Source organism: Hyalella azteca, unplaced genomic scaffold, assembly GCF_000764305.2.
Source record: "Hyalella azteca isolate HAZT.00-mixed unplaced genomic scaffold, Hazt_2.0.2 contig14782, whole genome shotgun sequence".
NCBI classification, from domain to species: Eukaryota; Metazoa; Arthropoda; class Malacostraca; order Amphipoda; family Hyalellidae; genus Hyalella; species Hyalella azteca.
Window position 1 is genome coordinate 6,050 of NW_025944657.1, and position 26,681 is coordinate 32,730.

The window sequence follows — 26,681 nt, forward strand, 5'->3', positions numbered from 1 at the left end:
TGTACCAAGTTTCATAAGTCTGTAAATAAAAAAGATTTTTTAATTAGGAAAAACCAGTGGCTCCCCTTAAGGCAAATATATATTTTTTCTAGAGGCCTAAACAGAGGTACTTTTCTGAAATCTTTTTTCTTTTGCACTTTTTCAGGGATTTTTAGAGGTATTAAATGTACGATTTCTTAACTTGCTTTATGCTATATAGATGGTAAAAATGTTGAACTTTATGCCACTATTTTTAGTTTTGCAATATTCTGATTAGTTTGGCTGCTGCATTTCTACGAAATGTAGGACCACTGTCCCGATTTACCCTGCTTGTCCCTTATTACTCCATTTGATGGTATTAACAGACTGTGTTCCACTTTTTCTCCAACATCCCAATATTATCAGATCATGTCCCAAGTATACAGTACATACCTACCATGTTGTTGGACATCAGCCTGCATTTCAATACATGCAGACCATGTTACAAAGCTTTTTGATACTGAACTTTTTTTCAGATACTAATACTACTTGATCATGTAATGTGTTTAGGTGATCTGAATCCCATTTATTAAACCATGCATCAATTTCCTACAGAAGTCATTGTTTCAAATATCTCAAGTTTCTAAATGTTGTGTTGTACACAAGAATTCAAATTTAGTTAAGATGGCATTGCATCTGATTCTAAAAGAATTGTTTTTGACATGCATTGTTTGCTAGAATGCATTTATATTTAAAATATCTGGCAGTCATAACCTTTATATAAACCTAGCAAAGCCATTAAAATAGTTTCTTACATTTCATTTATTTTGCCTTCCATTTACTCCTACACTCTTTTCATATAACAAATATTTTGTCAGCAGATGTCCAAGGCGATGGCACATACCACCTCAAAATCTTGGTTCCCAGTGTGGCATCAGGAGCCATCATTGGCAAGGGTGGCGAGACAATAGCCCAGCTGCAAAAGGAAACAGGCGCTCGGGTTAAAATGTCCAAAGCTAACGACTTCTATCCTGGTGCGTTGAATAGTGGTGTGTTATTTAGGGTGTCTTCCCTGAATAACTAAGTTATATAATCTCTGAAAAAAATTATGGGGAATGGTGGGAGGTGGTCTCACTCACTATCTTGTCAATGAGTTTATTGGGAAGCTTTTGGCTGTACTAGCTTGTTCATATTTTAATAAAAATCTTGGTGATGCTCATGAGCTATAGTAATCTTGATTAAAAACATGTATCAAGTAGTGAGTAACTGCAACTTCATTTTCATCAACTTGAACAATAGAATATTCTATTGATAATTTCACAAATATAAAATTGTTTTATGAAAACTTATGTAGTGACAATCTCTAATACTGATTTTAACATTAATTCCCATATTTGACCACCGGGAAATTGTTAATTTTTTTTTTATTTTGTGCAGGCACGTCAGAGCGTGTTTGTCTCATAACAGGCAATGTTGATGCCATTCTAACCGTCCTCACATTTGTCATGGAGAAGATCAAAGAGAAGCCAGACCCTAATGCTAAAGTGGACTTTGATGGCAAAAACTCAGCTGACCGTGAGAAGCAGGTCTGTGAACAGTCCTTTTTGTGCCACTCACATTATAATTGATTATTGGGAATTATGCGTTTTCTGTGAAACCTCATTGTATAATATGCTAATCATATTATTACTCAAGACCACTATGAACTTTCCAAGCAGTGCTGAGTCTCAGAATTTTTTGATAAATTATAAAGGCTGAAAAATAATTTTTAAACTTCTGTCAGTGTAATTCAGATATCAATCAATACTCTCTGACTGTCCAGAGCTGTATCCATTGCTTGAATTAATTACAGTCAAATGACCGTTATTTGAATTTAAATGACTAAGTTACTGTCATTTATACAGAGTTTGCTTGAGGTTGCTTAGACAGTCTTTATTTGACTGAGGAAAACTTGCTGTTTTTAGCTTATTTTCTCATTTATGGAAAAAAAGCGCTATTGTGCTCGTCATGTCCGTCTGTCTCTGTCTGTCTGTCTGTCTGTGACTTCACGTTTTTGTCGACGTGAAAATGTGCTCTCTGTCACTCACTTAAGTGAGTACTGAGTTATATTTTTTCATTCTTTTCCTATTTGTTTTCATTTTTATTTTATTATTATTTTTTTTTACTGAGGGAGTCTGAGTGACAGACACAGTAAATGTAAACAAATATTTAATTTGCAGCTCAAGATTTTGGTACCTAACAGCACAGCAGGTATGATCATTGGTAAGGCTGGAGCTTACATCAAGCAGATCAAGGAGGAGAGCGGCGCCTACGTCCAGATATCTCAAAAAGCTAAAGATCAAAGTTTGGCTGAGCGATGCATCACCATCATTGGTGAGTAGATTCAGATGGAATTTTATTCATGTATATTGTGTTACTTCTATCTGAATAAATCGATCAATGCCATGACAACAAAAAGATTCTGATAGAGAGAGATTCAGACGGTTGTCTATTGTCCCACAATTATTAAATATTTGTTTGTAGCTAAATTTATTTTCTCATTCATAACTGTTGTTTTTGTGTAAAATAGTTCTTCCTCTTTTATTCTCAAGATTCTTTGAAAGTTTTATTGAAATAAAATTTTTGTGATTCTAAATTAATATTGCCATCTCTCCATCCTCATGAACCTGCTGCAAAAGATAGAGATAACCAAGTTTTCCTTCCTATAGTGCAAGTGTTACTGTTATGATGTGCAAGTGTTCCCTCTCACTGTTCTCACCTTACATGTTCCCTCTCACTGTTCTCACCTTGCAGCAAGTGATGCAGAAAATACCAAGAACGCGGCACTCATGGTATTGGCCAAGATTGTAGAGGATCCTCACTCTGGCACCTGCCTCAACGTGAGCTATGCTGACATCAACGGACCCGTGGCTAACCCTAATCCAACCGGGTCGCCGTTTGCCAACACACCCATGGCTCCCCATTCTCCCAACGGGTCGTTTCATCAAAACAACAACGCAATGGCAGCTTCTGCTGGTGCTGGGATAGGTTAGTGGTATATCTGCATTCTGGTCTAAAAGTAGGTGCTATAATGTCAATTCCACAATTTTGTCTCCTGCTTGACTTTTTTATCTCTTATTATAGAGCCCTACTTAGATATGTCTGTGTAGGTATACTTTTTTTTTAATGTTGGGGGCAAATAAATGTTTTAGTTGTGGAATTATAATATCTAATTCTGCTCGTGTATTTCAGTTTCAGGCTTGAGCAGCCTGTTGGGAGGTGGGGTGAACCTCACCCTAAACCTGTCCTCAGCGTTCCCTGGTGGAGGTGTGGGTAACCCCATCATAACTGGGCAACTGCTGGAACACGTGAGGACCGTGCTACGTGGCGCAGGTTTCTCTGAACCGTCAGGTGGGGAGGTGTGTGGTGCTATAGCCACACTCATCAACTACGGCATCATTGGTCTGGGTTTGGGTCTCGGTGGAGTCCCAGGTTCCAATCAAGGCAACCAGCACATGATGCAGCCGTTGATGGGCTCCAACAATGCTGACTCTTACCATGGCGGGGGTGGCGGAGCTGGTAGCGGCGGTGGTGTCAGTAATGGCAACAACGGTCCGTTTGGTCCTATCGGCACAACCGTTGCTTCTGGGCTCAACTTGGGACAAGGCCTGGGAGGTCCCACTTCTCCTCAGCGCCAAGTTGACCGCTTTGGCACCGGGGAGTCTTACGACCCCTTCAGGCGACAGTCTGGAGACACCAACCTGCCCCTCAACGCAAACTCTTTTGGCTTGGGAACGCCCCTCAGGAAATCTCCTACACCTGGTGACTTGGCTGCTGGAGGAGCGGCTGACGCGGGAACTGCCAAGGACGTAGAGATGGAAGTGGGCGAACACATCGTTGGTGCTATCCTGGGCCCTGGCGGGAAGAATCTGGTCGAGATCCAGCACTTGTCTGGCACCGTCATCCAGATCTCTAAGAAGGGTAACTATGCGCCTGGCACCCGTAACAGAGTCGTGACCATTTCGGGCCGCAGTGCTGCCGTTGCTCGCGCTCAGTTCCTCATAGAGCAGCGCATTTCTGAGGAAGAGAGCAAGCGGGCAAGGCAGAATGCAATCATGACCTCCATGAACTGAACACCTCATCAACCTTCACTTAACATAGTCAGGCGCTCGCTCTCTCATCTCCTTCACAGCATTTGATCCGTCTCATGAAACCCCGGACATCAGCTCGCCACCTTATCATGTTACTTTGGTTGGCTTCTTCGTGGCCGTGGGCTCCTGTTGTTTTTAATACGCATGACATCGCTCACCATCAAGTATCCCCGTGTTGACGCCACGTGACAGACGTCGTAAACTTCATCCTGCAGTGCGTTCTCACTTCTCTCGATCGCCTTCACCGAGCCTGCGCCTCTTCAGTTCTCATGCCATTGCACTTATCTTCTTTTATTGATATCATGAAAAGAATAACTTTTACGATGCTCTCATGGAACCAGTTGGACAACAACCCCTCCTCCTCCACCTCATGAAGCTCATTTGTTTACGCACTCGTATCATCTTCTTCAGTGTTATTTGTAGAGTTGTTGGTATGCCACAGAAGTTCTTGTATTCTTTCAAGAACACAAAGAGGTTCTTTAAGGTGGAGAATGTGTGAGTTATATATTCAGTAATATATAAATACTATCTATCTATTCCTGCGTTTCCGTTAGCTTAGTAAGAGAGTTATTCATCTAGAGTTTGGCTTTGAACGAATGGCCATCATTGGCTAACGACTTGTTGATTTCGTTTTAAGAGTTGATACGAAGCCACGACTGCTTTGGGGTGTTTTCTGTTGTTGAGTTTGATCTTTTTAGCGTGACGTTTTTTTTAGTAGTTTATCTTCAAACATACTAAATCATTTCATTGTATCGCAAGCGCTCGGTAGAGGGAGTGCCTTCATGTCTTTGCACGCTGCCTGCATATTCGTCACCTCTTTATTTTTTGCCCCTTTTACAGTAAATTTAATATTGGCAAGTGTTAATGAGTAATGAAGCTCACATTTTTTACTGAAATTTTGTATAAGCTAAATCAAAATTTAGTTTAAATTAATTATAATGTGGCATATATTGATGAATTTGGATGCGTCTTTACCATCAGCACATTAATAAATTTATGGAAGCCACACAAATGATTTCCGTTGTGTGTGATTTCGTTTGTCACTTCTTTCCATTAATGGTATTTGTAGAGATGATTAATAATGTTTCTTTTGATACAAGCAGCATGCGAAGGCAAAAGGCAAAGCTGGGGCTCGGAGATAAGATCTTATATTTCATCGCAAATCGCTCATATGGTAAAATTCCGCACCTCCATCTATTTCACCATTGTAAATATGGAGAGAAATATTTTTTGATCATTTCAGTGTACATAACGTTCATTCGTTTCATTTCCACAGTTGTTCATTTGAAATTTTACGAAGTGGCGCTGTTGAGATCCTCTTTTTATCTTCGTGAGTAAGGCAATATTATGTGTAGTTAGCTACATCAAAACGCTCTTAAATAGCTGTTTGCTAGTCTGTCCTTTATTCTATTAAAGTTTTTGAGATGGTTGCAATTTTGCGGAACTTTATGGACTTCTAGAACTAGAAATGATTACTTTGTTGAGAACATAATCAGTCTATGGTGCGATGTCTTAAGGTAACTTAACTTGTGTTACTAGCGGTAGAATGGTAGCGGCTAGCGATAAGGTAACACCTAACACATGCCCTCTACTGATCAAGTGTCTTTCACTGCAGATTTTCATGCGCGTTATTTGAACTTTCAAAACATCGCTCTGACTCCAAGATTTACAGAGAGGAATTTTTCATGATCGAAGTACCAATGGCATGAAGATTGCTAATGTTACGTGCATGATTCTTTAAAGTTAACAGAGTACAGAACTCCTGCGCATTCAAGTTAATTTCCATACTTGTTTTTTTTTTCTCCGGGTTTTGAAGACTGATTTTCTATGTTTTTTATTTTTCAAATCTTTTTTTGTTTTGTTACGTACAAGACGACGGGATTTTTCATAGCACTGACTTTACTCGATCACATTCAATTGTTGAGCAGTGAAGTCTCGTATCCTTTCGGTGACCATTCGAAGTTAACTTTGTGTTACGAAAATTTTCTTTTATTGTTCATCAACGGTAATGTTTGTAAATGCGATGTGCTCTCTATCGTTCATTTATCGTGATCATTCACATCGAATACTATTCACTCAGACGCGTAATCGATGCGATAAGCACTCAAGCCGCATTTCATGATATTCAAACATTCTAAAATTCTTCATGGAAACCTCTAATTTTGCATCATTTCTAATTAGCATTTCATTTTAAAATAATTTAATGGTGATATTTACGTGAGAAGATACGAACCAAACACACGAGTTCCTTCAAATGAACACGTCTTATTATTTCGCGTGTGTCTGATCCTTTCACATCATCTCTACTACTAGTTCTATTACTTCACAAGCTTGTTTAGGGTATCACTGTACTCAATGGGTAATAAATGTTGACGCTACTGCTTTTTTGCGTTGTCATTCTTACCTCGTTCCCGCATCTCATCTCATGCTGTACATCGCTCGTCATCACCGCACTCCAAGATCGTCAACCTCAAACTTGTTGCTCTTGAAAAACTCCTTCATTCATCCCAGCTCGGTGACGCTCCACAACGAACTAATTGAACCGAACGAATCTGTCCTCTGAAATCTGATACCTGCTACAAGATGTCTTCACAAAATTCTTCATCTATTTTCCGACCCTGCGAATCCCACCTAATGCACCAGAAGCAAAATGAGCATTGGCAACAGTGGCAATTTCATTGCATATTCACTTGCAGTTTGTCTCGCAGCCGCTCTCACCTCACATGTTCTTCATTTCAGTCGATTTCTCTACCCAGTCCGGATTTTGGTGCCCAGATCCTCTAATTTATACCAACGCTGAGATTTGTTTCACTATTTCTGATGCTTGGTGCGTTTCTTGCTATTAAAATGTGTAATCATTATCACTCCTCGTAACTGGTTCGTAAATTTTGACTTGAATTTGAAATTCTTATCACAAATGCAGTGCGTTTTATACCACTTTCATGCTGACATCTTGATCTAAGAAATGCTTGTGTCTCATAATCAGCCACATATAATAATATTCAGAGCAATAGAAAGTGTTCATTTTTATTAGTTTCTCATTCCGATAACGGTACGCGGTTTTATTTATGTTAACCCTTGATTATTCTCATCTTTAGTTAAGTAGATGGGTGTTTAAGAGTCTAAAGGTTCTGAAATTTCGAAGTATTGTATACCCATGATTTTGAACTTCAGTTTCACACGACTTCACTTTCAAACGCGCTTGCCCTGTAGCATCAAGTAATAATTATTGATTTAAATTCCCAAGTCTCTGGTCGTTTATAATTATTTTGGGTGAATTACATCAGAAAATGTCTGTTCTGCGATGGGAAATAATGGCTACGCACTATTTCTTCAAAATTGTTAGAGCAAAGCCACACTTGCTCGCTTTTTTTTACAAACTGTGAACTGTGTTAACTAAGGAGAACATTATGAGTGTCACCACTACCATCATCATCCTCACCACCACCATCATACTCCACTACTCGTCTTCTCAGTGAGTACACCTCTTTGTGATCAGTCTATCTTTTGAACATATTCATGTGTCATTCATCTACTCCTGTAGACTCTAGGACAGCTTCACTAAATGTTATCACCTCTATTTACGAGCACTATTAACCTAATACTACGCAAATCGTTTATAGTTCTGAAGTAAAGAATAGTTTTCTCTTGTATTTTACCAGTTGATTGTTACTTAACAGAGTTTATTGGTTGTTTTGTTTTGTCTGTGAAATATGACGAATATTATTGTTGACACTAGACATTTAAGGTAGTTTTTAGGCTTCCGTTAGACGTTGTTAACTAACTCGGGTCTCTTCTGCCAGGTGTGGAGCTACCCTCAGACGGCGGCTGAAACGAGCTTTAGAACCCTGTAGGGATCGTTGTGTAACATGCCTGAACCCTCTCTCGCTCTCTCGACCTCTGAGAATAAAACGAGATGGTTTTTCAAAGAACCCACTAACTCGAATCATGCTGGGTGTGCTCTCAGTCGATGTGATTAACGGCCTGTAAATTTCCATTATGGTGCACATAGATCAGATGCAGAGAATAAACGAGGTGGTTTTTCAAAGAACCAACTAACTCGAATCATTCAGGGCGTGCTCTCAGTCGATGTGATTAACGGCCTGTAAATTTCCCTTATGTTGCACATTGACCAGATGCTGAGAATGAACGAGATGGTTTTTCAAAGCACCAACTAACTCAAATCATGCAGGGTGTGCTCTCAGTCGGTGTCACTATCGGTTTGTAAATTTGCACATTGACCAGATGCAGAGAATAGACGAGATGGTTTTTCAAAGAACCAACTAACTCGAATCATGCAGGGTGTGCTCTCAGTCGATGTGCTTATCGGTCTGTAAATTTGCACATTGACCAGATGCAGAGAATAGACGAGATGGTTTTTCAAAGAACCAACTAACTCAAATCATGCAGGGTGTGCTCTCAGTCGATGTGGTTATCGGTTTGTAAATTTCCCATATGTTGCACATTGACCAGATGCAAATTGTTTTCGGTGAATTAACGAACCTCGAGTTCCTTATTCTAAGTGCGGACAAACTTGAGAAGTTTTAGCCCAAAGTCCGAGCGCCGAAGCCGATGCGCTATTGAGGCATAGGAGTTTTTCATTCATTTGTTTGCTTCTAATTGAATATCTTGCGCTACATTGGGTGCTCTATGACTACTTCACTTTGTGCGTGTATTCGGGGAAACTTGTTAACGTGTATTCCCCTTCCAACTCCCCGTATCTGGCTGGCATTGGCCACGAAATAAATTACAGTTTTCGTGTTTTTTCTAGTTTACTATATCTTAGAGAATGCATAGCAAAATTTATTTTTATGTGGTTGCAAGGGAATTTTTTTCTTGAACATACGGATCGTTATATTTTTTAAGTTTCCTTACCATACTTTCGTTGCGTTGAGTATGTTTTGTAGATTGCTATCACCCGCCGCTCGATGATAGTCTTATCTGTCTTTTTTGCATGCACTAACGATGTTCAGTAGTTATAAGTTTATTGGCATTATACCCTGTGGCGTTACAGAATATTTTCACACAATACACTATATTTTTCGAACTGAAGACTTCATTTATCCCTGTCAAGGCCAGCAAACAACGGTCTTATCGAGCGTACAACATTAAACGGACATTTCTGTCCTTACCACCAGCGATTGGACTTGTTTGATTTCGTCTCGTGGTGGTGTTCGTGTTGTTTAGAGGCTCAAGCACTTTTTGTTTTGTGATAAAATTGCGCGTTTAAATATATATTTGTCATAGAAGTACTAAAATTGGAAGTAAAACACTGTTGCACACTGACAATTGAAGCTGGAATTCGATTAGAAAAAAGTCTTGTTTAAGCATTGCGCGTGCTGCTCGAATAATTCATCGCCGTTATGATTTCTATTTAATTGCATCTTTATCTCCATAGGTTGGACATGTTATATTCGATTGTTCCTAATAAGATCTTGACACAAGCTCTATGCATTGCCGCTAGGTTTGCAATTAGGTTTGCAATTTCTTAACCTTCTTGTCTACTTAGTTACTAGTCGTAATCTTTTTGCTAAAATACTATGACCGTCACCATTATTATTCTAATCAATTGGCCTTCGTAATTAGACGTTAGTAGATAAAAGTTTAAGATGCGTGCAGCATTGAGGACAGTTTTTTCACGTCTGTAATAACTGCTGCCTGCCTGAACCTACTATCGAGGGCTTTCTCTTCAATTTAATCTTTAACGCCAAGCATTTGATTGAATGAAGCTGAAAGCGCATACCATATCAGTAAACACTTGCTATTCGGCACTATCGATGACGCTATAGTGATGTTGATAAGGGGCGTTACTGTGCTCCGTCACTCTAGCTAGAGTTGTCCTGCCTCAGTCACGTGTAGTGTTGTGATGAAAGCCGCGTGACCATTTTTCTAAACAGTGTCGTACTGAGACGCTGTTGACTCTAGAGAGCTGTCGTGATCTGCTGTAACAACTTCGCTGCTTTAGAAGCAGACGTGTACGTCTTCCTCCATAAACAAGTAAGCGGTGAGAAGCGTGTGATTGTCTTTTACGCAGTAAGTTCACTTGTTCTTTCTGTTATTTAGTAGGTTCACTTGTTCTTACTTTTATTTATTGGTAGTGATGTTGGTCGAGCATTATGATGTTGACGTGATTTTCTTAGCTCGTTTCCACCTTAGGGTGAGTATTTCATGAGGTGAGTAATTTTTAAAAAGAATTAATTGATTTAGATTAGAATTTAAGATTGGGTGCTGCATAAATTATTATTTTAGAGTAATTCTTTTACGATGCCTATGCAACAAATAATAATCAGTCGATCTTTTACTCTTCGCATTCGATTATACCGAGTTCATTTTGTTATTCATTATAAAGAATAATTTGTACAGCAATTGGCCTTGCTGCCGAGACCTTGTACGCTCACTTTCCCGGAACACAATAATGAACGAAGGTCGGAACTTCTGTCAAACATTTTGCTAGTCTTGCGTTCGTTTCCGAGAAATTCCCTCAGCGTCTGCGACTCCGCGCGCTGTCATCTGTGTGAAGGTCAGCAGTTCAGCTGTAGACTTGGACGGAAGAAGTACATGAAATCAGTTCTCCCGCATTATCTCTTCAGATAATCTCAGATGGCACAGTTTGTGAAGAAGTGGATAGTGATTTGCGCAATAATTTGTTTTAAAAACAACTCAATTGAGGCCCAAGAAAGTGAGTTTGTTATATCAACTACAATTATTTCTTATTCTGCTTTCATCTTTATAATTCATGCAAGCAAACCCACTTCGTGACCCTAGAGTGTATGGCCGTCTTTGTAATCTTGCTTGTCATCTTTTCTTGTGATTACGCACTAAAGGAATATTAAAGTTGCCCATTAGTGCCTTTGGCTCTTATCTTGTAGAAAATCAATAACTAGGAACAACTTTTATAAATTAGAAACTCTACATTTCCTAAATTGTAGGTAAAAAAGTCGCACGGTAAGATAAAAACTAGGCTATGGACCATTAAAAGCATTAAACTTTCAATGTAAATTTGCAAAATTGATCATAGACTCGACTGGGTGGTCTTTATGTCCCCCTCAATTGTACTGCTAACACTCTGGTCAGGTCTACTCCCAATTTTTCAGCCTTGAACTTCAGCATTAGTATATTCATGTCTATACACTAAGAAACCGTGCAATTAGTGTCGTAAAATTATTCGACAAGGAGTCCTCAAAACTAAAACATCTCGCTTGAATTCGAAGTAGTTGGAGTTAACGTGAACATTTTTATCGACAGATACCCTAACGATGGCGTCAACTGAGCCTCTGGCTTCCAGTTTGGAGGAATGGGCTACGGCCTTCTTGAGCTTCCTAAACGATGGAAACTACAACAACCCGGAATCGTCATCTCAACTGTCCGTCCGTAACCTAGAAAATCTCTACAGGCTGCTCTTTGTTCCCGAACAACGCGGCGAACAGCAGACGGTGTTCGGGCAACCGCCTTCGCCTAATGACGTCATCAAGCAACTGTTGGACTCGGGAAAGCTAATTCAAGACGATAATGGCAAGGTCCAATTTGGGCAGCCTCCTCCTTCAGCGGCTCATAAGTGATTTCGATCTTTGCCTTGGTCAGGGAACACTTCTGACTTTATGACCACTCAACAGTATTGACACCAACAAAATATCGATTAAATTAAATAAACTTGAATAATTTTTATACTAGTCACTCATTTTGCAGGAGAAAATAACATATTCTCAAACACGTTAGCATTCGATTTAAGTGCATCAGACTCATGATATACGTAGTCGACCTTTGCTTTGATGGGTTTTCAATTGGAGCAGTGAATTAACCTTCCACTGGGGCATCAACATTTGTATCGCCAGAGACCGAAAACTTTCATTAATTGGCTAATGAAGGAAGAACAGAAGGAATGTGGAGGCGAATGAAGACAAATGACATTACATTGCTTGATTCATATAAAAAATACACGTTTGAATACTTTCAGAATATAACGACATATTATTACTGTTAACAGTGTTTAAAATTACGACGTTATACTTACCTCCTTACGTCAATATTTTCTCTTTCATTTAATTAAAACAGATGACCTTGGAACTGAAATATGCTCGAAGAGAACCAGTTGCTGTAACAGTAAGGTATCAAAAAAGAACATGATAATCTAACCCAAGAACTTTCATGACCTGCAAGCCTTACAAACGCGCGAGATAACGGGAATACTGCCGAGTAAGAAAGTATATAGGCAGTTACAAGATTTGTCGAAAATCGATTGAAGCTGAAACCAAGTTTGCAATGAATCGAATTGAATATCAAATCTCGGTGGGCTTCATTCCCCAGTATCATAGACCACAAGTAGAACATGCCGATAAGTAGAACAGCAAACATTTTCATTAAAATTAAACATAAAGTTGTATTATCAACTCCCCACGTTCAAGGCGATATCTATATTCAACCATCACAAAGGTCACAATACGAAAGAAAACTAGAAAAAATATAACGAAAGAAAACGTTAGAAGTTATTCGTCCCAGCCTCTTGCATCTATGGAGCTCACTAAATTTCAAACGGAGCAAACTTGCCAACGGAGTCGACAGACGTTCCTCTGTCCACAGGAGATTCTCTACCATTATATCAAACAATACGAGACAACAGAAAATATATATATCTACATATATATTCTTAAATTGCGCTCCATCTTTCCAGGAGGAAGACATCTTTGGCCCTCCTGTGCCAAGAACACAATTTTTAATACTAGTTTGCTTTTAAACAGTTCCGAAAAGTTAACAAAGTAACAACAATGATCAATGGATGTCGAGGTCACAGGCGGCTGTTAACCAACATCGTTAACGCTGTACACTTCAGATCATACAAGAGAAGTTCTCTACCGGAAATTTCGTCACTATCAAAGCAAACGTTCAGTGACGTTTTTGACAGAACAGTATGCAACCTTTCAAAATTCACCAAAACGTTTTTCGAGAAGCGATGCAAACTGATGTTGATTCCGATTACTAATCTTTTTTTTCTTAGTGGTCGAAATTCAATAAGAAGCCTAAGCTACCATTAAAATGGGGCCTTCCTGTGGCCGCACGTAATAGCAATAAATATTCGAGGGTCTTTTGCACTAGTGCAAATTTTCTGAACCAAAATACCCGTTTGATGAGAAACTACACATGAATGTTACATTATGAATATTCAGCCACTGAATTAATCGACTCTTACATTGGCCAATCATATTTGAACCTATTAATTATTAGCTAGACTCTCGAAGCTACACGCACTGCATTTCTGTAACAGCTGATGCAATGAATATAAAATCAAGATACTAAGTCACAGATCACTTATGTGGCAGAGGATTCAACCTCGGTTCGCCAGCTCCGTCAGGTTGATATCCAGTGTGATGAATCTCGGGCGAGTAGGTGAGCAGCACGATCAGCACCCAGAGGTGCAGCAACAGCATGTAGAGCAGCACGATGATGCGAGCTACAGGATACCGACGCAGAAATAGGCCTAGTGATACGGAGAATCTATCCAGAGATGAGTAGGCCCGTTTCACGCGCCTCGTCACCCCGCCGTCAAACGGCGATTCTACGAGCAGCGTAGGCACCGCGCGACTGCGCACTGCAAATGACATCATATTATTTATTATTTGATATTATTCATATAAGCGTATCATACATTTGACAGAATTTATTCCCACGCTTTGGTGTAATGTTATCAGGAAGGAGAGATAAGTGTTTTAATTTAGTAATTAACATCAATAACGACATTTGTAAAAGGCGTGACAAGCTTAAATTGCGACCAGTTAAAGTGGAAAACAAATGAAAAAATTTGGGATAAGAAACATTAATCTATGGCTAACGGGAAAATTTCAAATGGCATTTATTTGCCTCATTCCGTAAGCTGTTGTCCTGTTCAATATACTCTGCACGTTCGTTGTGGTATCCATTATACTGACTTTGTTCTCTCGCATGACCAAAACTTTTTTTTTTTTTAAACACAACCGCTAATAAAAAGACCGACAAAAAAGAGTTCAGCTGAGTTTATGAAATCCTTCATATCTCGAGTAACGACCAAATCGTGCACTGCGGCTCATAGAGCTACCTCAATATAGCAATTGGCATTCGCCGCAATGCATTCAGGTTACGAGAATTTACGTTTTGAGGATTGCATAAATTGGTTGATTGTACTGTTTCTTTCTTAGTCAAGCAATATATTTCTTTTATGTAAATTAAATTCATGAAGTAGGTCATCATAAAAAAAGGAAATGAGATTTTTGAAGGTTACTTTAAAATTACTAGACTTACGGTCATCCATGGGTATCGAGAGAGGAGCGTCGCGGCCAACCGGTAAGTGCGACTCTTGCTGGTGTTGTTGTTGCTGTAGACGAAAATAAAAGTTAAAGGCTGACTAATGTGGTAAAAAAAAGTTGTATTGATACATACCATCAAAAGAATAGAAAATTCACTGGACTAATTTCGTTATGAGAGTTAGGAGAATTTTTTTTTTTTTTTTTTTGGTCATGCTCACCAGCACTTCAAAACAATTGATCAATTTGACACACTCCGTGCATGGTGCCGACCAAAACACTTGCCTACCCAATCAAATACCCGTTACTTTGTACAAATTAGGTCGGGCCAGAGAACTAACACAAAAAAGAGTGGCGACCAACGGAACAAAGATAAAGATTAGGAACAGAATGGCCGAAAAACTAACACAAAAAAATGCGAGATGATCAATGAAATGAAATAAAGGATTACAAACAGAACGAAGCAACTGGATAATCTGTCTAAGACAGAAAACACCCGACAATCAATGTAATAACATTGAAGAATACAAAGCAATAGAATCATCGGTTCGACACACACAACGTGAGAAGATCAAAGAAATGAAACAGGATTAAAAACATAACGAAATAACGGTATTATCCGTCTACACACCTGCAGCCTTGCTAGCTGCATGCTGCGGACTTGCAGCTCGGTGTTGAGACCATCCACTTGGCTCTGCTTCTGCAGCAGAGACTCTGTCAGACTTTGCACGCGTCTCTGTAGCTCCTCCACGCCTTCCCCGCCATGCTTTGGACTCTGACGCGATGCAGACTGCAAATAAAGCAACGTGGTTTACATGGTAATGAATTTACGTATTGAATATTACTGGTAAGAACAACGATTAGAGGGCGTTAAGTCCAAAAGTCGCTATTATGCTTTGGACTCTGAAGCGATGCAGACTGGAAATTCATTAACATCGTTTTCATGGTAATGAATTTACGTATTGAATATTACTGACAAGAACCACAATTAGAGGACGTGAAATCAAAAGTCGCTATTATGCTTTGGACTCTGGAGCGATGCCGACTGGACAGTCAGTAACGTCGGTTATGAATTTACGTATTGAATATTACTGATAAGAACCACGATTAGGGGAGGTAAAGTCAAACGCTATTTATCGTTAATTAATTGATGGGTTTAGCGTGAAAAGCTGTCAGTGATTGGCTGACGGAGCTTCAAACTAGTAACCATTTATGAAAGCTGTGCCCTACAACCACAATCAGATATGGAATAAAGGCCTCGCGCTTCGAATTCGCATTAAAATTATTGTCAGAAACATGTTTAAACTAATACCAACAACAAAAGTAAACGTAATTTCGCAATTTAAGATGAAAAACAGCAGGAATATTGATAACATTAATCAAAACGAAGTGTGGAAGGATGAAAATCGCTTGTATTTATATTTGAATGCGTCTCTTGTTAAGAATTAGCGTCAAATTTGTTAATAAAATGTCGAATCTGAAGTTTATTTTAGAAGTACGCTCAGTGAGAGCCTCAACTCACCTGTCTTCTCAGAGAGTCTTGCTGAAGCTGCGCCTCCTGGACGAATGCCGCGTGCCTCACTTTTTCTCTAGTTAGTTCCTCTTGTAAACATCGTGCCTCCTGAATAGAAGGGAAAACTTTACAAATATTTTTCACAGAATCATGATAGTTTTCCTGAAATATTTTAACTCGAATGCATACAAAACTTTATCGGAAGTGTCACCGTGAAATTTTTCCAAGTTCAACCTAGAACTGGATTTATTAATCAATAAAATAACAATACAGAGTATTGAATTAACTATAATCTAAGTAAAGGCGCCACTCAAGGGGTTCATCTCAAGCTAAAGCATAATCATCTCCCAAACGTAATTGTAGAAAATTCGATAAAGTTTGCTCAGTGAATACCAATTTTTCAATGCGTATAACCAAGTAAAAATAACGAAATAAAATTTAACGCAACCAACACATCATAATAAAGGCTCGCTACAGTTAAATATATGGCTGGTGTATTTCAATGTGTAATGCATAAATCTGCATGTAAATTATAAAACATAAATTGAATTTAATAAAATTTAATGTAAATTGAGTTACTGAGCATTGTTTTTAGCGCATTTTCTCATTTATAGAAAAAATGCACTATTGTGCTCGCCATGTCCGTCCGTCCGTGACCTCAAGTTTTCGTCGACGAAAAAATGCGCTCTCTGTCACTCACTGCAGTGATTACTGAGTTATATTTGTTTCTTACATTTCATTTAGTGTGTTTTTCTTGACATTTAAGCAAAAATTTTAGAGAAATGCACGCATTGTAAGTTACACAAAAATTTGTGTGTGTTCAACTAACCTGCCGCGCCTGCCTGTTCTCCTGTTCCAGCTCATCCTTGAGCTGACCGAGCTGAACAAGCTGCTCATGAGCATCGCTCAGAGCTGAACTGTGACGCGCTGCCTCCTGCTCAGCGCAACGTTCCAGCTCTGATAACTCTGAGCGCAGTCTGCTCAGCTCTGCTCCGCTTCTTTCTAGCTCTGAGCGACACAGTGACAACTCTGCTCTGTAAGTAAATTTTAACTTTTTTCAATTATGCGTTATATGTCAACTTCAATCAATGTGATTATGTTTACTATCATAGCAAAACAGGGCTGAATACTAGAATTACCATTCGAAATTTCAAGATACCCCATCAATACTTAGATTCTTCTTGTCCGTGTTCAGTTATTGGGTGATATTATTTACTTACACATTGGTACTTTCTTTCTCCATCAAATAACATCCGTTCAGCAATTATCACAATAAACTTCATCTATTGGATTTGTCTATCGTTTCAAAATCCCAATAAACTTACCTGAGATAACACTTATTTTACTTCCAGCATTCAATAGAAGAAAGAAGCTTACACTGCACAGCTAAAAAATGGATTGCGAGTAACGCCCACGTGGTCAATACAGGAACATTATTGTCCGGTGTCAATTCACTTGACCTGATAGAGATTGAGGACGAGTCAACATCTGATAGACACGTGATAGATCACGCGATCAAGACCTCAGTAGTGGGCGGAAGCGAAGCTTATAAAAGGTCTAGCAACCTTAAGCAAACCCCACAGTAGCTGATGAGCACTCCACGATGTAGCGTGTCGGTAGAGTTCTCCGACCTAATTACGGTCGATGCCGTGGCTCATAACTCTGTATCGCAACTCTGTATTACCACCCCGTATACAAGATACTTTATCAGGACTTATGTGTCTTACTTATCCCTCACTACCTTAGTCAACGAAGAACCCGATCCTCAGGTAGAGCTTAATATAAAGAGCTCAATTTCAATATCATAGTTTGTAGTAATTTACAACCTGTGACATTACCAAGCAATTTGCTTCGTACTGTTGATTAAAATTAATTAAAACCAACCTGGTTTGTTTTAATTCAGTGTCCAGTAAGGAGTAGTTTGGATCAGCGTGTAGACCAGTGCTGTCACCAGATCCTTTTTTGAGAGCCTCAATTAGAGCCTCCTTGCTGGAGAGAATGTGCCTTGCTTTGGCCTTGTAGCTCTCAAGCTCTTCTCTTGCCGCTGTAGCCTCACTGCGAAGTGCTGAAACCTGCGTAACAATAGCAAAATTTAAAATATTTTCAAACACTGCATGAAATGTGTTGCTTGTCCTGGTAGTGGAAACTAGGTTAGAGGAGGGAGGTAATAGGTCAGTTTTTCACGGCACTAATACAACTATTGCAGTTCCACGATCAAATGAACTAAGCCGTTTTTATCAATCATGAAATGTACAAGGCGTGGCATGCTTAAAGTGTGGCCTGTTAAAGTGGGAAACAAAATGAAAAAGTTCGGCAAAAGAAACATTAATCTGTGGCAAACAGGAGAAATTTTGCGTCATCAATCAACATTTAATTCCGTCTAACAAATTGAACGTTGAAACAAGTCTCGGTGCAGAAGCATTCCAGTAATAATGAGACTAACTTTATTACTTGCATCAAAAATTTAGACATGAGAACATGACAGCATCAGAATTTGGTGCCATGAGTGATGAATGGAAAGCCTACAAGCCACCAAATCCATACAACAAAACCAGAGCATAATGACAAAATCATCTTGTTCAAAGCAAAACTCTTAGGATGTGAATATTCAAAAGCTTGGGATGCGAATCGACCAAAGTCTGGGACGTGATTCTTCCAGCGCACAGTGCAAATTGGCCTCAACCTACTCCTTACCCAAAAGCAAAGGTACATACGTACAAATCTTTCCCCATACACCATAAAGAAGCTAAGCACAGCAAAGGCATGCCTTACCTGCGCTTGGTGCACCTCTTGAGCCTGCTGCACTTGCAGTAGCTTCTCGGCTGCAGCTCGCACTTGACCTGCCAAAGCATCGCGCTCCTCCTCCACAACCCGCAGTCTGTGTGTGTATTATTATTACTAATATCATTATTAATATTATTATTAATGCTATTATTAATATTATTATTAATATCATTATTAATATTATTAGTATTTTATTATTATTCTAAAAAACGATTGTCATGCTGTCTTGTTCAATCGAACCTAGAGAGCATGTAACAAATGATGTAGACAGGACACTATTTGACGCTAAGCATTCTTACAATACCTAAACAAACGATTAAAACAATCAGTTAAGACGCAATTATTTGTCAAAGAGAAAGAGAAAAAAATCAATCAATTCCAGCTCTGAATACAGAAACAAGCGAGATTAAACAACCATTGTCCGTACCTGAGCTAGCCAATTGGAAGAATTAGCATTTGTAAAAAGATTTTTTTTTAGCTAAGGGCGTGAACCACTCTCGAAGTAATTCGATTGATGCTGATTAGAATTTAACGAGCCGGCAAGATATTCAGTTGTTCCAAGCTTCTTAAATAAATTAGGTCCTCCAAAAGTATCACTAAAAACTAACTGGTCGTATTGATAAAAACAAAAACAGTTAATAACAAAACACCAGCATGGACGACACAGCAATTTGATGATGTTGTGGTTGTTATAATAACTTTGATGTTACCTATCACTATAATTTTTTTGACCAGGAAGACATAACTTTGGTGTTACCTATCACTATAATTTTGTTGATCAGTACAACATAACTTTGGTGTTTCCTATCACTAAAATTTTGTTGATCAGTACGACATAACAACTAGGTGTTACCTATCACAATAATTTTGTTGATCAGTACAACATAACTTTGGTGTTTCCTATCACTAAAATTTTGTTGATCAGCACAACATAACAACTTGGTGTTACCTATCACTATAATTTTGTTGATCGGTACAACATTAATTTTTTTGACCAGGAAGACATAACTTTGGTGTTACCTATCACTATAATTTTGCTGATCAGTTCTCCGCTGCAGTTGCTCTTGTCGCAGCAAAGCCTCGGCTTCCTCGAGCTGAGCAGAAGCTGTCTGCAGTGTGGTGCTGTGTCGCTCAGAGCTCACTGACGCTCCTTCACATAATCTGCATACAAAACAAATTTCAACATCAATTAAAAAACTACAACTGATCGAGTTTTTGATATGAAAAAATTGTTAAACCAGTGTAAAATGTAATTTTCAATACCAATAAAACACTTTATTTTATTGGTATTGAATTTTGATCTCAATAATTCTAACAACCACACAAAATGTGTGGAATCAAAAATACTAAAAAGGGTAACATTTCCTACATCTTGTGAAGTTTTTGTTTTGGGAGGAGGAAGGAGGATCTAGTCAATCGCAAAATAATTACAAGCCAATCATTCGCTGCAAGTAAAGAATATATTTTTAAAAATCATTCAGGTGTACAAATCTGACCCTTGTTTTGCCTCGTAAAAGAGCTTATGTTCTTCAAAAATTGTTTGTGATCTATGAATTTTTCTACAAATAAGGTTGTAAACTTCTTCATTATTTGGAGTAATTGGAATAACTACTACCACCGTAGTAGTTATTACAATTATTGAACCGATAGTAGAATAACTACTACGACATTGAGCAGCACTTTATCCTGCCACGTGAGACAAGCTCGCCACCAGACCAGGTCTCAAAGTATTACAATCGAACAACTTCATTTGAATGCATCCGCAATGAATTCAACAGGCTCCGTGACACCCCGACAACGCCAAACTCAACGAGACCGTCACTCCCGCTGTGCTGGAGGAACCCACCAGCATCGTCATCTTGCAGTGGTCCGACAACATACGACCGACGATAGCTGAAGGCCTCATCTCTACGCACTGGACTCCCGCTATCCATCTCACAACTACTGGATATTCTAAGCTTTGAGATTGTTTCGGAATTATTTACATGTTCCAAATTTTCGTGTCGTATCATATTTACGCGTCTCATATAGGTACTTACTTCTACCAAAATTTTACTATTCAATTTTACTATTACTAGGTATTCAATTTTACTATACAATGCGGCCTATAACATGAAAATGAATGTTGTCACATTCGAAACGTCGTTAATGAATTAAAATTACTTCCTTAAACCTGCATTTTGATAAACCAACGTCATCTAAAGAAGATTGTTCGATATTGAAAATCAATGCCTTATCTAGCCATTGACCACCCGCATTTTAATCAAACAAAACATTGGACCTTTTTCAAAAAATTCCAATAGAAACTATTTCATTTTGTTTTCTTAGTAATGGATAACAAATTCAATACCAACAAGCATTAAATTCGGGCAACACTATTTTCATATAATTCTTCAGACTTTGCAGCATCGACATTTTTTGTACAAATTTACAACAAATATTAATTTTCTCTAAACAATATCAGATTTACTGTAAGAGGCCAAATAATTCACCTCAAATTTTCCAGTCTGCAGCGTTCAAGTTCCTTGTTTCTGGCCCAAAGTTCTTCCTCTTTGTCCTTTAATCTCAGCTCCAGTGCCTTGAGCTCCTTGCTTCTCTCCACCGCTTCATCCTGAAGAACAATCAATAAATTCACATACCTACCGTAAAATGGGGTAACTTAGACCGGCGGGGTAACTTAGACCACTTTTCGTTTTTTTTACAAAAACTCCCACAACTCAAAAACTATTTGACATAGAATAAATTTTGTCAATGGGCATTAAAGGCCTAATACTGAGGCTACATAACACAATAGAAAGATTTAAAAAGTTTGCATATCTAATAGGTTAAAAAACTTAAAATGTGACCCACGAAAAAAAGCTATTATTTAAAGCCTGTCAGAGTACCCCCTCCAATTTTTTATTTTTTGGTTAAATAACTCCAGGTTTTGATGCATTGTAGTAGAACTCTTCTAGTTACATATGCAAATGACAAATTTTAGGAAAGTGTCATAGTTTGCAAATGGGGGGCGCCGCCCCCAAATGGGGTAACTTAGACCACCTAATGTCAGCCCTGACGGGGTAACATAGACCGGCTTGGAAGTTAATATAAAATTACCATATATAACATATTTTATGTTTGACAGCCTATTTATGTTTTTTCTTTATGTTTCAGACTCTACAGAGTCTTATATATGGTAATTTTAACTTAATATCCAAGCCAGTCAATATTACCCCGTCAGGGCTGCCATTAGGTAGTCACATTTCCCTCATTATGGGGTGGCGCCCCCCATTTGCAAACTATGACACTTTCCTCAAGTTTGTCATTTGCATATGTAACTAGAACAGTTCTACTACAATGCACCAAAACCTGGAGTTATTTGGAATTATTTTACCAAAAAAAATAATTGATTTTACCACCCGGTCTAAGTTACCCCAAGAGCTGGGGTAACAAAGACCATCACTTTTTTTGAAATTACATAAAGACTATGAGAGGCAGGAGCCAGCAATTTATGGTGAGTGAAGCTAGAGTATAGACCTGTATTTTGCATGTTTCAATTCAAGTTTAATTTAGCTAGTAAGAAAATGGCATCATTTATAAGAAAAAAAGTGGTCTAAGTTACCCCATTTTACGGTACTGTTTTTATTTACAGTGTAAACAGTAATTTACATACTGTATTAATTTCCAGTATAAAACAGAAACTCACCTACATAACTACACATAAATTAGATTATCTGAGATTCATTATTCTATTTTGACAGACTTACAATTTTCATCATCACTAAGTCCACGGATGTTATGATCTTAAAGTAGGTATAGTATATTAAAATTAAACCTACTTGTATCATGTAAGGTATGACTTGGAATAGTGACCATATAGTCTTAATGTATCTAAAGATAATTACTTTGACTTTAACCAACACATGTATGAAATTTATCAGTGAACTCATTTTTAACATGGGTTCCCTCAATGGAAACAAGTAAACATGATATAGCAATAAAAAAAATATTGAAACCAAATAATTCGTGATCTAAAATTAAATTATGTTGAAGTATTAAAATAATGTCAATCCATCACTTGAAGCTACAGCAAAAATGTCTGAATGATGAGTGAAATTTTTTTACGTTTGTGGGCCAAGTCATTGAAAATCGCTAGTTTGAAAGCAACTTAGCTACGACAATTTTTAACGATACCATAAATGCAAATGCTAACTTAGGAATTACTTTAGAATAATGATAGAGATTATACCTGTTTCACGATCTTTGACCTCACATACGTATAGAATCGTTTACGACAAATGGCTTAAAATCATGCAGAAAATTATACCTGTAAAAGCATTTCTCGGTGCTGTACTTCACGAAGATTCTTTTGCATTGCACTGAGCTGTTCTGCCATGCTATTGGGGGCAGACTTTGCAGCCTGCAGCTCTATTGTACAAAAATGAAAAAATAATTCAGTATCGTGCTACTATCCTACCACTTTTTTACACGTTTTGTGTATTTGCTGGGCAAATGTTGCAATATTAGCAAAGGCAGTTGAATAATAATTTTCAAACATATATCATTGATGAAGAAGCAACCCTCAGCCAAATTTACTTAATTTGAAGTTCAGTGACACTAAATGAGCTGTAACTACAAATTTAACTGACTCCGAACGGAGCTGTAACTGTAGTACTGTAACTGTAGTTACAGCTCCAAGCTGTAATTACATTAATAACTGACTAAGCCCTCCGAACATAATAATCAGCTCTTTCATTATTATGCCAATCATAACATACCTGAATGGAGGGAAGTTGATTTTCCAACAAGTTGCTTTATCTCCTGGTTGAGGCTCTGGACTTCTTTCTTCAGCAGATCTACTTCACTGATGTCACCCAATGACTGACAAAGTAAATAACCATAATCTGTAACTTGTAAGAGGTAACTAGCTTGGAGTGCCTAATGGTTGTCACCAAGATTTGATCAGCAACTTAGGGTTTTAAAACTAGCAATCATTAGTGAAAATTCAGGTAAAAATCAAGGTGAGGAATTGTTAAGAATAGGCGACAAACCAATGAAGACAAATCAAAGCTTACAATAATAGTAAATATCATTATTTACTATAAAATACAAGTACATCTTCACACTTCTATTCACAAGTTGAAGCTTAACTATGTTGAGCTTGTGTTGTTAATGAAGTATTAAGGTTAAAATTGAAAATCTTCCCAAGGCGGTTGAGCAAGCAGCTTGTAAAAGATTGATATCATAAATGCCAGGGCAGATGCATAAATATGATAAGTTTGTTGATTTCTGATATACATGCAATTTTTTAAAATTAGTAATAATTACAACAGAATTTTTTCCTATTTGAGACCTGCAAAAAGCAAACAATCACCAAACCCAACCTTTAGATAGTTAACTTAATGCAAAAAAAAAACGTGTAGGTATACTAGCAGAGAGAATTCAATGGAAAATTTGAAATTTTACATGGGGAACTGAATCAAGACAGATACCCTGATCAATGGCACAGCCCTCACCCTAGATGCTGTGGTATTTATGGTATCAAGGTCCTTGTGTTCAAGTGTGACATAAGAGTCGAGTTGAGCTGAGACACCAGACCCACTTGATGACACACTGCTGGCACTGCTCTCTGTAACAGTAAGAATATTTGACTGCAATGATTTCAGTGATATATCCTCAAATTCTTTAGTTGATGTCTCTCCTCACACAAATACTTTGGAGATGTTTCAAACTTTACTGGCAATCTCCTGAAATTGACTATAAATTTACCTGCAAAAGTTTTGTAACAATATTATGTATTTGTACAGATTATATAATTTATATTTTTTACCAATATTAATGTTTGTGAAAGGTTGTGTCGGCTCAATATTCCCATCATCAAGCCTGGTAATGCCAGAAGTTGGTAGTGATGGAACAGATGATAAGGATGACTGACGAGAGTGATTGCTATGATTATCTGCTGCCAAGACAACCACTTTGCTAGGTGACCAAACCTGTAAAAATAAAGTTGAATCATTACATTTTATTTAAAAATTTTCAGAGATCAAGACAAGTTACTCAGTAAGTTTCAGTGAAGCATAATGAAAATATAATCACTCAAACCTCTTCCTTTCCAAAAAGGGCTAACTGCTTTAAATTCTCATTAAAATTTTTCAAGTGACTTACACCATATTTACAGAAGACTGGAGTAAAGGAATGGAATACAAACTACATAAAAAATTAATTAATATCAATGTCACCATAAAGCGCATATTATTAAGAAGACATTGAAGAGGTTAAATTACTTTATAAGAACAATAAGCTGATAGTGTTCATCACTAAATTTTACTATTTTTGGACATTACATCATTTTATCAGCAATTTTATGTAAATCTTATATTATTTTTGCAAAAAAAATTGTCTGACCAACACATCCTGCAGACACATACAGGACTGTCCCCTACTCACACCAGATTTTGTTGACAAATTATTAGCACTTTCAGAGCTGAAATTCAAATAATTTTCCAGGCTGGCATTTCTTGAGTGAGATGGTGTAGCTGAAGCGCTAGCAGAGCCGCCTCTAGAAGATGGGGAAGATTTACTCCATTTGTTGAGTGCGCTGGGAGACCCTCGTGAGGATAGGCTGCCGAAATATGCTTGGAGACTTCCTGGTACGCTGGATGAATTGGGTAAGCTGGTGACTGATCTGAGCACAGATTTGGGGAATAATCAGGCACTTATATGAAGCCAACAGTGAAAATATGTTGAATATTATCGAGTGTTTTATTTAGGTTAAATTGCATTTTGAGCAAATCATTGGACATTGGTAAATGTTTATAATATATTATCAGACAAAACTCATTCAAACATCGTTTAAAAATAAAGAAATGCAAAAACATTCTGAAACAGTAAAAAACCTTAAGTGGATACATAATTAGACTTACCCATGAGTTTCCAAGTCCAATTTATTAGGTGACACATTTTTTGACTCTGTATCAATGGCAGTTTTAGTAAGAGTTTTATCAACAGTAAGCACTGAGGCAGCTTCTGAATCAAGCTTATTTAATAAGCTTTCAGCTTTGCCAGCCAGTTCACTGATCCATGCCATTGCTCCTGATTGTTTTAAAGATTAACTAATTAATAAAAATAAATCTGATTTAAGTCATCATTGACCTCCAATATCTACCCAATTTAACCCAAATGTCTAGCTGTTGGCAGAAGATGGAAAGAATTCAAAACAGTGTCCACTGGCCAGCCAAGATCAAAATAAAATATGAACATTATAACATCCCAAGCAAAATGACTACGGTATGTTTTATATTTTGTATATATAACAGTCAAAGTTAGCTAGAGCCTAGAGTGTTTGAAGCCTGGCTTCATAGTCATAGGTAGGTATATTATATAGTAGTGATTGCAGTCTATACTCTATAGTCATAGCCTCATAGAAGCTGTTTGACCACAATACTCATTGTGAATTTGTGTTTGGATTTTACCGAGATCAAAAAATGTATTACTAGACTTTGCTTTGGCACTCATTATAATCTGTAATTTATTTTTAATTAAGAGTAATTTTCAAGATAATTTGTTAAATTTTCATTATTTCTTTGCACACATTTAAAATTTTTGATTTATTGCTAGGAAATCCAAACCAAATTATCATTTACATAATCGATAATGACTTAAGTTATACATTTTACCTACTACCTATGCCAGTTGCAGTGGTTGGTTAGCAATAAAAAATGCTTTGAAATGGGAATTTCTTACATGCCATATTATTATTTGCCTATTGATTTTGCTTATTATATAGGCCATGATAAGGCAATAGGCCTAATGGTCAGGAGTCAGAACTCTCGTCTCTCAGGTCAGGAGAGATTTTTCAAAATTCAAAAGATTTTCAAACAAGAGATTTTTCAAAATTCACTTCATTTCTAAATTCCTAAAAAATTGTTATAAATAATATTAAAAATATATGTATTATAATGCTGGCATCCATGATGTGATACCATAGTGACAAACCAGAGATTTTTTAGAATCAGTTCATTTTTAATTTCCTCATTTACCCAAGAT

At 37.7% G+C, this 26,681-nt stretch overlaps 3 protein-coding genes across 5 annotated transcripts; 2 read left to right on the top strand and 1 right to left on the bottom strand.

The window, feature by feature from the left end:
• Nucleotides 1-836: 836 nt before the first annotated feature.
• Nucleotides 837-9,135, top strand: LOC108668817 (RNA-binding protein Pasilla; the record flags this gene model as incomplete). Its single annotated transcript, XM_018156069.1, is given in 6 exon segments — nt 837-992; nt 1,396-1,544; nt 2,178-2,331; nt 2,752-2,985; nt 3,190-3,918; nt 7,892-9,135. Coding segments are annotated over 6 exon segments (1,451 nt in total), but the record flags the coding sequence as incomplete, so codon positions are not given.
• A 1,479-nt stretch (nt 9,136-10,614) lies between these two features.
• On the top strand, nt 10,615-12,221 carry LOC108668819. The gene is made up of 2 exons (XM_018156072.2): nt 10,615-10,767; nt 11,334-12,221. Exons 1-2 carry the CDS (start codon nt 10,689-10,691, stop codon nt 11,645-11,647), a joined length of 393 nt encoding a protein of 130 aa, XP_018011561.1. The 5' UTR covers nt 10,615-10,688; the 3' UTR covers nt 11,648-12,221.
• On the bottom strand, nt 11,991-25,817 carry LOC108668818 (golgin subfamily A member 5). 3 transcript variants are annotated; one of them, XM_018156071.2, is made up of 15 exons: nt 25,559-25,817; nt 25,083-25,320; nt 24,466-24,628; nt 24,174-24,264; nt 23,414-23,517; nt 22,963-23,063; nt 21,149-21,267; nt 19,677-19,817; nt 18,645-18,750; nt 17,757-17,944; nt 16,702-16,906; nt 15,882-15,980; nt 14,991-15,149; nt 14,358-14,430; nt 11,991-13,671 (listed from the first exon to the last, which is right to left on the bottom strand). In XM_018156071.2, the coding sequence occupies exons 1-15, from the start codon at nt 25,720-25,722 to the stop codon at nt 13,388-13,390; spliced, it is 2,235 nt and encodes a 744-aa protein (XP_018011560.1). In that variant the 5' UTR covers nt 25,723-25,817; the 3' UTR covers nt 11,991-13,387. The 3 variants fall into 3 exon arrangements, with proteins under 3 accessions (XP_018011560.1, XP_047740123.1, XP_018011559.1); XM_047884167.1 differs by having other exon boundaries at nt 14,991-15,134; nt 23,414-23,516; nt 24,152-24,264; XM_018156070.2 differs by having other exon boundaries at nt 23,414-23,516; nt 24,152-24,264.
• Between the last annotated feature and the right edge of the window lie 864 nt (nt 25,818-26,681).

Coding starts and splice junctions, on each gene's coding strand:
- LOC108668819 (XM_018156072.2), top strand. CDS start 10,689: ATGGCACAGTTTGTGAAGAAGTGGATAGTGATTTGCGCAATAATTTGT. Junction 10,768..11,333: donor CTCAATTGAGGCCCAAGAAA/GTGAGTTTGTTA, acceptor TTTTATCGACAG/ATACCCTAACGATGGCGTCA.
- LOC108668818 (XM_018156070.2), bottom strand. CDS start 25,722: ATGGCATGGATCAGTGAACTGGCTGGCAAAGCTGAAAGCTTATTAAAT. Junction 25,321..25,558: donor TTGGACTTGGAAACTCATGG/GTAAGTCTAATT, acceptor ATCTGTGCTCAG/ATCAGTCACCAGCTTACCCA. Junction 24,265..24,465: donor TTTCACAAACATTAATATTG/GTAAAAAATATA, acceptor TTACTGTTACAG/AGAGCAGTGCCAGCAGTGTG.